Below are 16,117 nucleotides of genomic sequence, written 5' to 3'. Positions count from 1 at the left end.
AAAAGGACAAATAAGGTGCCTCATTTAACGCATTTCAAACTTTTCTCCAGTCCCTGAAGCCATTATTGCGTCCAGGACAGAGATGCTGACAAGACTGACATCTGCAATAAATTCACATTTCTAGGTTGAGGCTTGATTTATTTATTTATTCAATCACGGAAGTATTCATCCAGCCTGTGGGTACATTAAATACACATATGCGCTGCAGATGCTTGAAGGATATGACTTGCTGATGTTGTAAAATGTATTTTCTATTACTTTTGTGACTAATGGTAGACAGTTGATTATGTTTAGCTGTCACATCCTCTCATCATCAGGTAAGTCGCTGTCCAGTAAAACAGGGTTCAATTAGCCAATCACAACTGAGTGTGTTGTAAAATGCAAATACATGCTCTCTGCTGGACATCATGTGTAAGATATGCGTCTTTATACTTGGTACCACATTGTTAAGCCGCCCTCCAAGCAGTATGGTGATGCTGGCTGCCTCGCAGGGTAAACTCTCATCTAGCTGCCTGACAGACTGTCCCTGTATTGCTTTGCTTTGTGTCAGATATCTACCATTTGTCTGGCATTCTTTAGGCTGCCTGGCAGCTAGCTACTTTTGCTTGGCATCCTGGGAGGGATATTCCGCTGCTTGTGAGACTGTTTGTATGTTTAGCAACCTGTAATTAGCATCACCTTGTACTTGCTGCCTTTCAGAATTCAATTGCAGTGTGGCAGGCCAATTCTCCCACACTGGAGTTTTTCTCCAATGGACCACAATTTTAGTAGTGGCAGGATATCTCTGAAGGTGTGTGTATGTTCACATGAATAATGACCAAAGTTATCTAAACGGTACGGCCATTCTGATAAAGGAACCAAGTAAATAATAGGCATGTCTCCAAAATCTTAGCTGTATAGTGAGCTAGCTAGCTGGCTAGCATCACCATCATATGTTGCAATGTGCAAACCACATAGTCATTTACAACAGAGGTGGGCCAGAACCTGGCAGTCAGTCTTAAAGCGAGGGTGAAGCTGTACAGGCTTAGCTGAAGGAATATCTGTCCCCAGGGGTTGGTAAAGTAGAGGAAGGGACGTGCTAAAGCAGAGACCATTTCCTTAATATAGTCTGTTTGCAATCACATGACTATTATGACCCCTGCAATTCAGATAGAGGGCAGGAAATGATAAATCCTTATATTGCATAAATTGGAAGTAGAGGAACGTGACTACATAAAAGGGCTGGTTGAATCTGCAGACAGCATGTATTGTCAGAAAATTGAAACTCGTGTTGGACTTAATCCACACAAAACAGAGGAAAGTGATTTTTCTCACAACTTGAACAATTTGCCAGTTGTGGACACAACTGTTGTTACAAATAACCTTGTCCTCCCAACATTACACTGTAGGCCAATTAATGTGGACAGAAGTCGGGGCGTCGGCGGTTTAGTGAATAGAGCAGGCACCCCATGTACAAGGCTCCGTCCTTGCCGCAGCAGCCCGGGTTTGATTCCAGCCTGCAGCCCTTTGCTGCATGTTGTTCCCTTTCTTTCTCTCTTCTTGTTTCACGCTTAACTTTCCTATCAATTAAAGGCAAAACACCCCAAAATAATCTTTTTTTTTTTTTCAATTCTCGCCTTTTTGTCATGACCTACTGTTTTCGAGACTTAAAATGGCCCTTGTTTTTGGATCGATTGGAACAGCCGTAGAAAGCACAAATCATAGGCATTTGTGCAGTGCTGGTAGTCTTTGCCTCCAGTTGCCTGCCCTCCAACTGAGTAGCGCACCGATGTATCACGTCATATGCAGAGAAGCTATTGGTATGGAATTCCAGGCCAGTTACAAAAATGTTTGCTAGCTCAGTTTAGTTGTAAATAACAGATTCAATAGCAAATATAGCAAAGCTTAGAAATCTTTTAATACTAAGTAAATAATCAAGTCTCAGAATCATGTGAAAGAGCAACATTAAGTCTGAATGAGTTATCGACTGACTCTACTTTGGCTCTTGATAAACATCTCTTGCCACTGGAAAAAAAAAAAAAGATTCTGAGTTCATTGCCTCATAATTCAATTTGCTGGTAACACTTAAAAATGTCTTTTCCCTGCAATTGACATTATAAAATGGGTATTTAAGAGGCATCTTATTCATCTCATTTCACATGAAAACGTCTAACTGCTAACAGAAAGCTCTTTGCACATATTTCTGCCATGGTACTTTTTTTTGCTATTTGTCAGATAGTTTTAAGGGGCTGAGGGGCATGGGGGTGCAGAGCTGCTATGTTCCGACCCACTGGCTCCATCCAGCACCTACTGGAAGCACTACAGGCAGCTCCAACCAGCCACCATGCACACCTACAGCTAAGCTGAGCTCATTAGCTAGAGCTCACCAGAGGGGAAAAACAGCTTTCCCCCCTTGCTGTGTGACTTGATGGGGCGGGGGAAATAACTCATGGGTACTAAATACCGAAATGACTGAATATGGACTGAGCTGACATTTCAAGTGTGAGTTTATTGATTGATCAGACAGTAGCCAGGCCCCGATATTCTCAAAAGTTGGCCCAAGTATGTAAAAACATAAATGCTCCAAAGGGAGATTGAGATCGATTTTCTTGGGGTTTGTTTTGTGATGGTTTCTGCTCTGTTTCTTTAAAATAAAAACCTGCCATTTATCAGCAGGATGATTCTTTGCTTCCCTACATGTCTTCCCTTGTGTACAGTTCTGTTATTTTAGAATTTAACAGTTTAAGGAAGCTGGCACACTGTAAGTCCAACAGCTGATAATAAAAATGGAGACACATCTCACACTGTCAGAAGTCATGCCTCAGAAAAAATATCTCTTCCATAATATGTTCTCATTAAAAAAACAGCATGTGCAACTGTACTGTGAAACAAAGACTGAAATTTTATACATGACAGTAGCTTGTAGTAATAAAACCTATACGGCAAAGCTAATTTTTATAGGAGTGACAGTAGGGTTGCATGGATTATAAAAACATACCTTGATCAATGGATTTAGCACCATATTATACATCAGACAGCCTAAATTTTATGATGCTGCTTTATTTGAGCTCTCATACTGTAGAATACACTTACAATCCAAGCAATGCTAATCTCATTTAGTGAATGTCTATAAGCTATCTTTTGTCTTCATTCATTTAGGATCAACGGCGGTACAGAGGCACAGAAATATTCACTATTTATATTACCCCATCCACACATCATTAACAAATATTTGAACGTCATAAAAAGACACGCATAGAATAATCTTGTCAAAGAGAGAATTATTGCTCCTTGGTCCTCAAACACAGGGCCGATCTCTCAGCATGAGAACGTGGAGAAGAGTTAAAAAGAGTTTTCAAAAGCCTGGCCCTGGGCCTATTTTTCATATCTTAAGAATTCACACAAAGATTGATGAAAAATGGATGCAAATGATCCGGAGAGAGGTGGGGGGATTACAGAACAAGCCCACATCAAGCTTCTTAGAACTCTCACATCTGAAGGCCCTGATCTGCAAAAAGGCTCGGCTTCTCTTGCTGCCAGCCCCCTACACGCTGAACCACGGGCTCTATTCACTCGGTCACCGTCTCAAGGTGACTTTGGCGTCTTTGAAAAGGTTCATGAAGGAAACAGCCGCGAACAAATAATGCAGATATGCCCTCGTTCTTTTCGGCTTATCACATCAAGAGAAGTTGAGTGTCAGGTGCATCACCTTGTGAATTCACATAAACTGACATCCTGATAGGTTTCAGAGTTTAAAACGTCTTTATCAGAAGGTCAATTGATATACAAGCAAAATATCCTCTGATGTTTCGAGGGCATTTGGAATATTTAAGCTCAAAGCAAAGGTTCGGGCAAAGAATGTATTACCTTTCCTTCATTATACTCAAATTATTCACCCAATTCAAGTATTTAATAAGTAGAAGTATGAGCTACTTTCATTAAAGAGATGCCAGAACCTCCTGATGTGTCAACAAGGGCAAGCGTCTGCAGTAAGCGTAATGCAGACACATTTGACTTGGAGGCAACTCAAGTTAACAACTGGATAGCAGGTATCCATCTAAACAGCATTCTCTTCAGCCTGAGCTGAATGTTTTATGAGGAAAAGTTGAAGAAAAACACATACAAACTAAAAAAAAGTGCCCTTTGATAAAGATGCAGAAGTGGAAGCGGAGCAGAAGAGGCAGCAACGAGGAAAATATATCTTTGCTCTGATAGCCAGTATCAGTCAGCTTCTGTCAACCTAATAAGAACATCATGGTCAGACTGTGATGGCTGATAGCAGGGCTGCTTGATTAAAAACAGGCTGTGTTTCACACTAGGATCACAGCTAGCCTCTGAGGTTCATTTCCTTCCAAAGGGAGTAGCAGAAAAGCTTGACACAAACGACACGTCCAAACAACCTGTGAGAGGCAGAGAAGACAAATGAACCGACTATGACATTGCGGAGCTCCTTTGGGCTTTTACAAATGACTCCTCATATGCCTCCCAGTCGTGGCATATGTCTGCACCGTGTCTAATGAGTGCTTCGGATATGAGGAGAGTTCAATAAGTAATGAAAGAAGAACCTTGTTCTCTTATTATAGCCCCCATGCCCGACACTAAACATTGTATAATGTATTGGAAACTGCTGCACACCGACACACACTTATTAAAAGCGAGTTAAAAAAAAGCGTTTGATAGACTCAACAGTGCCTGCTCCTCTTTAATGTGCGCTGGGATCATTTTCTGGGTACAGAGGCAAGAGGAGAGACACTTAATTAACAGGGCCTACAACAACACCAATCAATAGTTTTGGTGTACTCTAAGCACCAGCAGAGCCTGCCGTCTTCAGGCCTTTCATGTTTTTCCCCCACACTTTTGTAATTAGCTGAAAATATGAACATTACCAAAGCCTGCCAACACTGTAACATCAAATCATTACTCATAATGCATTAAAATTCAACACCTGTCCGGCCAAATGTGTAAAAGGTAAAATCAAGAGCATTTGAGGAAACTTACATTCACCATTAATGGCCTGTTCTACGCCTCAGGAATATCAGATTAACAGCGAACCTGACTGCGTGGCCATTATGGTGAGAGATGTAATCTGTCATTTTGAGATCATGTCTTGCTTTTGACCTTCAGCACATCATGCTGTATCAGATACTCAGAGAGAATATACAGAGTGGTTTGTCAGCTCCCATTTGGCCTCATTTATCAACCTCTTCATATGTTGCTTACATATATTTTTTTATTAAATCCAGAACCGCTAAGACCATAGGGCTCATTTATCGGCCTTGTTTTCAAAGGTAAATGTTTACATATCTGATGCAGCTGTGGCTGCTTTAAAATCTCCTTCTTGGGCTTAGTATCAAATTTAATATTTAAATGCAGCTTTTAATCTCCACAGATAAAGCATAACGTTGAGTTAAAATTGCAGTAATTGGTAGGCCATTCCTTGCTTTTACATCATGAAAGGCGCTAAAAGGATCAGAAAAAAAATGTAATGTCGGATTTAATTACAATAAAATTACAGTAGCATAAAGTCAATGACCAAAGTTAAGAAGTCTCACTGTACTGGTTTGATGCAGATCTACTGTTAGTATCACTAAATAAAGAGAAGGTACATTTGCACTACTACTTTAGAACAGGAAGTAATCGTATTGGTATTTAATTACATTGCACATCTTTCTGTATTATTTATGCCCTTTGAAGCTCACACTACATCTAAAAAAGACCTCATAATCAGTTGTTAGCGATCAATAAGAACCTTTTTAACCGCTGCAACCACATGTTCCACATCATTGCACAACCTATTTTGATGCCAGTAACCTTTATGGTCAACTTTTATTCTGAAAAGAAACAGCATGTGTTGTTTATCTGTCTTGATGTGACACAGTGTAGAAACGTGTCATTCAGTCTTGATAAACCTATCTAATATCTAATTTATCTTTAAATATACACCCTTTCATTGACTGCACCATTTATGCATGTAAGCCAAATCCACACATAAAGAACACAAGTGATGAATGTATGCAAACATGGAGATAAGGTACAGAAGTTCACAGTGGAACCAGACAGAGGGTACCTGGAGTAGTTGAAGAGGCGGCTGTCCCACAGGCTGTGCTCCCCTCTGGGTGGAGCATGGAAGAAACACGAGTCGGAGCCATCAAAGTGGTTCAGGCCGTCTTCGGTGTTCTTGGAGGCGTGGCTGTGAACAACATCCAAGAGCACCACGATGCCCATCGAATGAGCCACATCTATCAGCTGCTTCAGCTCATCTGGGGTACCGTACCGACTATAAATACACACATGAACACAAATTTGTATGAGTCCTAAACCCTTTCCATTTCATGCTCTAAACTTAAGTCAAATATTCCCCGAGCCCAATGTTAACCTTGAATCTAAATCCTTAAAATTACACTTAGAGGAAAAATGGACCAACGGTCCTCACAACAATAAACTTCTCTATCTAATGCCTAGCTGAAATACTAGACCTTAACTCGCCTCCTCTCCTAAAAATAAACCTGGTCGGTGACTTGCACAAGGTGATGACCATGAACAAAAATGTCCTTGGCTTTGAGTTTGTTTGTTTTTTTCTTAAATTAGCATCACAGTGACAACAGGCCTAACATTTAAGAGAAGGTGCAGGAACACACACTGAATTCATATTTTTCTTCAGAAAGTACCATTTACAGAGCCATAAAGAGGAAGACAATGTAGATCTCACAGGACACTCCACAGAGTAACTGTGTGTATGGATGTATACTCCATATACAAACACATGCATATCTTTGTGTACACTCCTCATATTGTCCCATAACGTCCTGTCTGTCCTTCCAGCTATCATTATATCAGCTTCCTTGCAAAACAGGACACATAGCAACAGTATTATACCCCACTTCCCGGTATTCGACCGCTCAGGTTTTAAATGACACTGAGAGATCAATCATGGGTGAAATTACACTATATACATTACACTTTGGGTTTACGCTCTACTCTAAGCAAGGAAGGAGGGATCTCTGAAAGAAGATAAATACTCCGACTAGTCCACCTTTATCTACGACTCCCTCCACTCTCTGGATTAACAGCAAATGTATTTACAGAGAGATTATTGCTGGTGTCAGACTTCCTAACCTTGATTTGAGGTGACTATTTCTATGAAGCCGGATGTTGCTCGCTCAGTTTTGTCCTCAGAATCATGTGTAGTTATTCATTCAGCCCTTACAATAAACACAATTTCTCTAAAAACTATTTGTATTAAAAAGCAGATACTATGAGTGACAGGTAAAGTGGTGAAAATGTCACGTGAAACACTAAATGAAAAATAGGCCTTCAAGTCATAATCTTTAAGATGTCAGTACTGGTGGGGCTGAAAACATTCACTGTGTCATGTTGTTTCAGTAAAGAAGACTAAAGATGACTGTAAAAAGTGTCGTCTGGCATGGTAACACTAGACTAATGATTGAATGTTACTTTCCACATTACGTGAAATGTACACTGGCTTTCGTCTTCCACATTGCTTTCCATTTGTGCATGCATCGTTTCTTCTGAATCACTTGATTCGAACACAAAAAATGGCAGACCCTGCCACTAACAATGACACTTCGATACAGACAGGTAATTACAAAATGCAAATGGATTGAATGACTAATGCTGAAAAAACTCAACTATGAAAAAATATAAAACCATAGAGATTAAAACTTTAAATGATTTTTTTCACATGACACCTTTGCCACAAGTGTGTACAAAATACATAAATCATACTCTGAAATTGAAAAGCATTTACCTGGAGGCAGCAAAGAAACTTGTGATCTGATATCCAAAGCTTGCATAGTAGGCATGCTCCATGATAGCCATCAGCTGGATACAGTTGTATCCTGTGCACCAGAGAGCAGAAAAAGAAATACATTCATGTATATCAAAAAGATTTTTCTGAATTTTATGTGTCTAAAGATGTCCTACCATATTACTGATCTGACTTTGTCTAACTGATGCAAATATTTCAGGTATTAGCTGATGGTTAACCACTAAATTATGCATAATAAGAAAAAAAGTGTGTTTAATACATATTGCTTTACATCTAGTTTAATACGTAAGAGCTTTACATCTAGTCTATTTGGATAGCCTCATTTTTCTGCATTAACTGGAGGGAGTACTGTCTTCCATCTTCTCTCATGATTTCTCTTAAAATGACAGCAGCTGCTTAGATCATAACCCAAACATCAATGAAAAATGAAAATAATTCTTATGATGTGTGGGGTTGGTTGGCCACACAGGATAAAAGGTGCAAGGTGTGTTTAAAAACCGACACCATCATCCAAACAGCCTCTACTGTTCTCATGTTGGGCCACATTTGTGTGCTTCAGAAAGCATCTGGAAACATCACGACTCAATACTATTTGACCTGTGTCAGTCACACTGTACTGTATATGTGAGCTCCAGGCATTTCCTTTTTGACACAAGCTCTGGTATCCTAAAGACAAGCTGCGGCTACAGGGAAACACCAGCTATCAGAGTCAGGAGGTCATGTACAACATTTCAAAACGACCTACGAAAACTGCTTCTATGAATAAGAGAACAACAGGCTTTTTAACTGCCACTGAGCACTCCAGAGGGAGGCCCTGCGGTTTCTCACTGTTGTGTGGAGCACATTTATTTATTTATATCGCTGCTTCTTTTCAGGCTAGAGAGAGGGAGAGAAAAAAAAACTTTGGCTTCTGAAGGAGTGTGACAAAGCACTGGGGTGAGAGGAAGTTTCTCTTTTTTATATTTATATATACACTCTCTCCACAGTCAAGAAAATGAAATGGCAGGCAAAGGCAGCCGTCACTAGAGACGGTGGAGTTTAGCCTCCTGGAGAATCCTATTGTGCAGATTCCCTCAGCTGCTGCAGGTAGATTCTTTGACAGCATTTACTCTGGCAGTTTCCTTTCCCACTAAACAGGATGACACAACCAAGGAAACAGCATTTATCAGATTGCTCCTGGTTTGCTGTGCCAGTCATATCTGTGCCTTTTAATAATGTCAGTGCAGCAGGCTGTATTTAAATGCAAAATAATGCCACATCTCATATGAGCAGAACTGCAAACCAAGACAGGGATATTTTCCTTCAGGTTAAAGGCACATTTAAATCTAGCTCTTTATTATAAGTCGAGTTATTATGAAAATGAATCACACATCACAGTTAATGAGTCAAACGTGTAATGAGACCACATAAGACGCGAGTCACAAGTCAAAGCACAGTGATATTTCTTTAGAGTGTAACTAATCTTAATCATAGCTGCAAGCAGTAATGTTGACACCATCCTCCAGCCCTGAAATGCAATAATGAATGGAAACAGATGTCATTTAACATTCGTTCAAAATTACTCATTGCAAAGTTGAATCCTCAACATTATTTCTATTTCTTTTTGTTGTTTTGTTTTTTCAAAAAAGAGAGATGTGATAAGATTACACACAGGGCCATCATCAGGAAAAGTGTTCACAATTTAGTGTGTGTGGTTTTGGATGAGACTTGATAACCATTATACTACGTTGGATTAATTTTCATCATGGCAAGGCATATTTCTGGTCTATGGACCAACTACAAATAGACTTTTTTGTAAGGCATATTAAAAGAAATACATTTTGTGTTGGACTGACAGGTGAGCTGGTATAGCCATCCACAAAGTTGTGCCGCAAGCAGAGCAAACACTTAGGGTCTGTCCCAATACTCACAGCTCCCCTCAAAATTGGCCCTAGCCCTTGTTTTTGCATGTTCCCGCGAAGGGCTAGGGTGTCCCAAACTTTAGGGAAGTGCTTTTCAGCCCCTTAAATCCCCACTTAATTTGAAGGGTCGTGTGATGCACACTTATGAACCCATCTCAACTGAGGGGAAGATTGAATTTCCCAGGATGCATTGCAAAACTATCCAGCCAGGCGAGTTTTCCAACCAAGGGGTAAGGTTAAAGGAAGAGAATTGGGATTGGCCCTTGCACTCAATAATACTGACAATTTTCACTGTGATTAAAAATGAATGATTTAATGTTTTTAAATTTCCTGTTGCCGTGCAAACTGCTCCTCAACTAGAGTCATTTGCCTCTTCATTTATTTTAAATGCATAGGGGAAGCAAATTAAAATCTTCTTAAATTCAAATTCAAACATAATTTCAAGATAATTTCAAGTCCTCTGTCTGCTATACTACTTTCACAAAGATGATATAAATATTGTTTGAAGTACCATGATCACAGTCAACAGATTTTTATTTTTAAATCTTTTTCTTTTTTCTTTTAAATCATATGGAATTCAAGTATGGAAAAATTACATGGTTCCGTTTGTGCATATACAAGTAAAAGCAAGGCGGTGCTAAACTGAATTTATTAGCTTCCAGACATAGATCTTTTGCCATTCCAAGCTGACATATCATATCTGTTAAATAAATTGTCTGCATCCTACATAGTTAAACTGAGAATAGCTGCAACAGGCAGTGACATTTAACTAGCAGTTCAACTAATCAATAAGCCCACAGTCAAGACCAGACAGCCAAATTCTCTGAGGGTTATACTGAACTAATCTGAACAAACAATTCAGAAGTGAGTCTGTACTGTAAAATGGTATAAAGAATATTTACTGTTAAATATATTGATTTGAAACTAATTGTGACAATTTATGGTTATATAAATTTGAGGTCATATCGTCTAGCCCAGGGGTAGGCAACCTGTGGCTCCGGAGCCACATGTGGCTCTTTAGCCCCTGTCCAGTGGCTCCTTGAGCCTTTGAGAAAAGAAGTCTATGGAAATTCATTCTATGAATCCAAATGTTGCTGAACCTCGATAGCAGTGGCTGGTTAGCTATGGATGCCAAATCCAAAAAAGTAAATTGAATAAAATAGAGAATGTAGTAGTGCGTGGACAGATTTGTTTGCTCTCACTGCCAGCTCTGCAAAATTTAAGTACCAGATAATCATAAATAGTGCCCTGCACAGTGTCCACCTTGTGGTAAAACATATTAACAAATGCTTATTTAGACCATAAGTATACTCTAATTTAGACTTAATAGGCTATTTACCTTGATTATAAGGCTCAAACATGTTTTGCGGCTCCACACAGATTTTTTCAAATTATTTTTGGTCAAAAATGGCTCTTTTAATGGCAAAGGTTGCAGACCCCTGGTCTAGCCCTAAGTCCAAGTCTGTATTGTTTTTCTGAATGATACAAGGAGCTGTAAAATTGTTTCTCTCTTTTATTGGCTGCCTGATTCAAAATCATGGAAATGGAAATAAGTTGTCTGTTTTGGATCCATAAGTGCTGTGTGGTGTGTGACTTGTGCTGTGGAGCCCTCTTTACAAAACACTGTCCAACAGTCAGTGATCCCTTCAGGTCATGCCAGTAAACAGGATGTTGACTTGCTGATGTGGCTTTGTGCAGAGGGGGTGTGACAGGTCTGCCACTGAAAATACTGCTACTGGAGGAGCAGTTATGGACCAGTGTCGACATAGATGGCACAGGACACTGGCAGTTAGAAAAAATGCATTTTGAACCCTTCAACTGGTGTTTTTTCCAGCCACACTGCTGACTCTGATTTGATGTGTAGGGAGGTATATAAACATCACCTAAATACTTCACTTCCTCACTGGTCTTGGCTGAAGAAGATATAAAATGTTCTCAAGTTGAGTCAACAAAAGCCCTTACTGACACTTAGGTGAAAAGGATCACAGCAGGAAGATTGCTGTGCACTTTAGCCAGCAAAATAAGAGGGACGCCAAAAGGGGGGAAGAACAATCTCATGTTGCCTCATGTCTTACCCAGGTCTTTTATACGAGGCAACACGTTGTATGTGAAGTTGGTGTATGAGGCGACCTTTCCCTCAGGTGAAGCTATGCCCACGTGGGCCTCATATATTCTCAGGCTTTTAGGCTTCTTTGGCCGAGGGTTGGTTTGCTGGAGAGGAAACCAAAATTAGACAGAAAATCACAGCAGCACTTATTCCTGAAAATTACTAAAATATATTACATTTGGTGAGTAATTATGAGCCACAAGGCCAAAGACACAGTGTGGGTCTCTGCATCAATGTCTTACCACAGAGGCTAACAATGGTCCTGCATAACATTTGTTAAACATTAAATGATCTATGATTCACACTGTCCCTGTTACACAATGGGGAAGGGATTTGTTTCATACATAGAACAAATTTCCTGATGGCTACCCACCAGGCCATGTGAACCCACTGTTTGAAGTACATGATTGAGCCACTTGTAAATAAAGCGAGTATACTGCCAGTAAGAGTGCTCCACTAATTAAAATGGTGCCAAATAACAAGCGATAAAGAAAGCAAGGTGGTCTTTAATAGCCTCTTATTGTTTTGCTTGTGCACACTTGTGCTGAGGGCGTCAAGTAGCATTGAGACACATTCAGACCCTCTTAGCATCAAGCACCCACACTAAGAATGGCCACAATGGCTGTGGATGTGAGACGTAAAGCTGATTCCAAATGAAACTGTTTCACACTGCAAGAAATCAAAGCAGTGATGGAAGGACCAGGATACGGGAGGTTATTTTAAGAGCTGACACTGAAAAAAATCCAATATATTGTCATTTTAGAGACATAACAGAGGCGTTTAGCCTGATGAAACATTTTCTTTTTAATCATTTTATGCTTTTTTAACTATCAAACAATGAGAGTTGTGATGAGGTTTTTTAAAATTAAGCCCCAATGTTTTCACACAAAACAAAAAATCTGATCTGTTTTTCACCTCAATATGACCTTCCCTGGCATCTAAAACCAAATCTAACAATTTGTAGCGTTTGCTGCCACATAGTCTCTATTACAGACTCTACATTTAGTGAATGTAGAGTCTGTAGGCAAACCCCGGAGATCTTGCCTCCGGAAGAAGAGCGGAAGAGCCCTGGTTTCCGGTGCTAGGCTGTTTGTAGTCCGCGTGATATTGATCAATCACGTGTGAGCCGGCTGCAGTTGTTGCCAGGTTAAACGCTCCGTGCGGTGAACATAATTGGCGTCACTGCAAACTCTGAATCCATCGCAATGGTTCAGCATATTTACTTATATATAAACGGAAGTCGGAAACGGAAATTCGCCTCCTCCGCCCACATCAAACTCATCAAACTGGAATGCCAAAAAATCGGGGGTCTGCCCCCAGAGGCTGTATCGCTGTCTGCTGGAAGTCAGACGCCGAATACAGCCAATTGGTTCCGAGAATGGCTGCCACATAAAGACACAGGGCATCACTGTTTACATTAAACAAGGCCCTCTTGTAATGCTGGCAGCTCAGAAAATGTTTCCAATGACAAAAAATGAAAAAAAATGAATGAATGATTGAACAACACAAGTGTGGTTCATATACAATTTTCACCAAGATTTTGGAATTATTATTATTTTTTGACCATTTTTTACCAGTTTTGGAATACAATATTGAAATAAAACATAATAAAATAATAACTTACAACGTAGGGCTGAGGGGGGTCCCAGTGAACCCAGTCATAGATGACAGACTTCTCCTCCCTGGTCACATACTTTGCCCAGGGTGAGATCCGGTACAGCCGTTCACCCTCCTTGGTGTGAACTACCACCTGGGAACAATAGATAAACGAGTGTTATGTTATTGCAAGGGCACTTAAACAATGACATACAGAGAGGGCATTCAAAAGACAGGACAAGCACTTTACATCAGCTGAGAGGAAGGAGAAACACACATTGTCTAATAAGCAGACAGGATATGGACCACACGATACACACTACTGGAAACTGGAAGTCTCAATTAAAAACCTACAGGAAGGAGGAATAAAGGATAATGGTAATGAAAATAAAAGTGGAAAAAATGCTGCAAGAATGAAAACATCACTGCAAAAAAGGAACAGAATTAACCAGGTATAACAATCCTCATGTGTAAGAGGCCTGGCCACAAATCAACAGAGGCTTCCAGGTCTTCTGTGGCTCCTGCGTGTTTCTGTCCCTGCACGTATGCAATTTTAAAGTCAGCATTTATTAACATCTTCCAGCCATGAAATGCTTACATCATAAAAACTGTGCAGTTACTCCCCATCCATTACACAGAAAAGATGGTGCAGATTGTTCAACCAATAAACCAAACATTTTTCAATGTGTCAACATGAAAACCACCCCCCTTCCAGAAAGCAGCTCCCCGCTCTCCAATGCAAAACTCACAGCTTTAAATCCATTATACTGTGCTCCAAGGAAGCACTGAAGACATAATATGCTGTGGAGGACAAAACGCTACAGTATTGACCAGAATACTTGTTGTGGTGAATCTGGATTCAATGGTAATTATGCTGTGTTTTATTTTTGTAAAGGGGTGCAACTCCTCTGTTGATTTTAACACAGCCACTCGCTGGCTTGTCTTGAGAGGGGATTTGAGCCAGGGAGCAATTTAGAAAAATAGGAAATCTAAATCATTATCCTTTGCCTTTCATCTATTATGTCTGCAATTCAGGATTGGAAGGGGGTCAAATAAGTATAGTTTGGAAATCTAACTGAAAAGTTACTTTGCCTCCATCAGTCAAATAAGAAAGGAGAAAGCCAGCGTGTGAGTTGGAAAAACCCACCAAGAAAATCGATCCTGTAGTGTTACCCACAGTATGTGTTCACCCTGTTTTGTCCCCTGCAGAAACAGGCATTAGAACCCAACTAATTCTGGCTACTGTTGTGAAGTAATGACTGTTCAAATGCCACCTGCCTGCGAGCCGTTGGCCAGACCCCCCTCTGGGGTTTTTTCATTATGGCCAGGCCACCTGGGGGTTAGCTGCCTGGCTCCCCTTATGACATGCTTCACAGTTTATAGGATTAGGAAAAGATAGTTGGATAAATGGACTGGCATACAGCCTGACAGAGCGGTGGTCCTTCAGACAAATTGGCCAGCATTAGGAATATTAAAGAAAAATCAGACTGTTGGGCAGGCTGAGGGGGCGCATGAACAGGAAAAACAACTAGGAGCCAGGCAATATGCGAGAAGTTAGGTGTGGATAAAAACAAGTGGGCGCTTGATCGCTTAGATAACACCTCGGCTCATTTCTCTAAAGTCTTGCATCCTCTCAACATAAAGAGCTCATTGTAAATACTGTACCCACAAAAGGACACTGCTTGTTTATGGAGACAAATTGGGCCCTGAACAAAGGGGATAGAAGGGCAAGCTGCTCTACATGAGAGTGATTGGAGCTAGGCTTGTGCTTCCACGAGGGAGTGCTGTGGAACTAATTCTAAAGTGGAGCTCACAGCAAGACAGCCATTCATAGGCAGCAGGGGTGCACAAGGAAAGGCCAGGTGCCAGCTTTTCCATCTGCTTCTTATCGTCCTTAGACTGACCTCCGCTGACAATGGGAGCCGGGCAGCCTGTCCAGGGTGCAGGAGTGTGCCAACGATGACCCGGTCCCAAGGAGAGTGGCGCCACGATGCCATCCATTCCACGCCTGGCATCTCATTTCAGGATTATTTCTCATCCTCGCTGCTTGCTTGGGAGACAATGCATAATGGGAGGTGCGTCTTTTGCATTTAACCCTGATGAATTATTTACTAGAGCTAAAAACCAATCATGTACACCCACTGCTGGGTGTGTTTTGCACAGACAAACACGACGCAATGTCCTGAGGGACACCTGCCGCAGACAGGAGCTGAAATAAAAGCCATCAGTTGGGCTCCTCAGGTGTATCTACCCTCCACTGTGCAGATTGTGTACATACAGTAATCTCCCTTCTGCGCGCTGTGAGTATGACATGTTGTTGACGGCGACACGCCAGGTTTTCACTTGGTTCATAAGACGCCACACATGACAGGGAATCTCCCTCGCACATTACAGTTACAAGTCACCATACCACCGTGGCAAGATGACACACACTGAGGGCGTGAAAATAAGCATGAAGATGTTTTGTTCTCTACCTTGAGTTTGGTTTGATGATCCACAGCTGGAGACTTGTCATGCTTGGGCGGTAGAATCAGTTCCCACTTGCCAAATTCTTTCTTGGTGTAGGGGTGGGTGAATTTGTCCCAGCCATCTATAGGGGAAACACAGAGAGGATTTAATCACATCAAATTAATTGGTTTATGACACAGAGCCAAACATCAACTATGATTAGCTGCATACTGATCAAAGAACGCCATATGATCACAGATGCCTATGACAGAGCAGCGCATGTCAGTACATGAATCT

General features: G+C 40.8%; 1 protein-coding gene across 1 annotated transcript in view; it reads right to left on the bottom strand.

The window, feature by feature from the left end:
- gbe1b (glucan (1,4-alpha-), branching enzyme 1b) overlaps window positions 1-16,117 on the bottom strand; it is an 88,241-nt gene that overhangs the window by 55,477 nt on the left and 16,647 nt on the right. Inside the window, exons 3-7 of the mRNA XM_050060429.1 lie at window positions 15,847-15,962; window positions 13,401-13,526; window positions 11,745-11,880; window positions 7,748-7,838; window positions 6,047-6,256 (exon numbers count right to left, since the gene is read on the bottom strand). Of these exons, the coding sequence (XP_049916386.1) occupies window positions 6,047-6,256; window positions 7,748-7,838; window positions 11,745-11,880; window positions 13,401-13,526; window positions 15,847-15,962 (679 nt within the window). The remainder of the gene's footprint in view (window positions 1-6,046; window positions 6,257-7,747; window positions 7,839-11,744; window positions 11,881-13,400; window positions 13,527-15,846; window positions 15,963-16,117) is intronic.

Source organism: Epinephelus moara, chromosome 2, assembly GCF_006386435.1.
Source record: "Epinephelus moara isolate mb chromosome 2, YSFRI_EMoa_1.0, whole genome shotgun sequence".
NCBI classification, from domain to species: domain Eukaryota; kingdom Metazoa; phylum Chordata; class Actinopteri; order Perciformes; family Serranidae; genus Epinephelus; species Epinephelus moara.
Note: the sequence above shows the minus strand (reverse complement) of the source record. Positions and strands in the feature narration are given on the sequence as shown.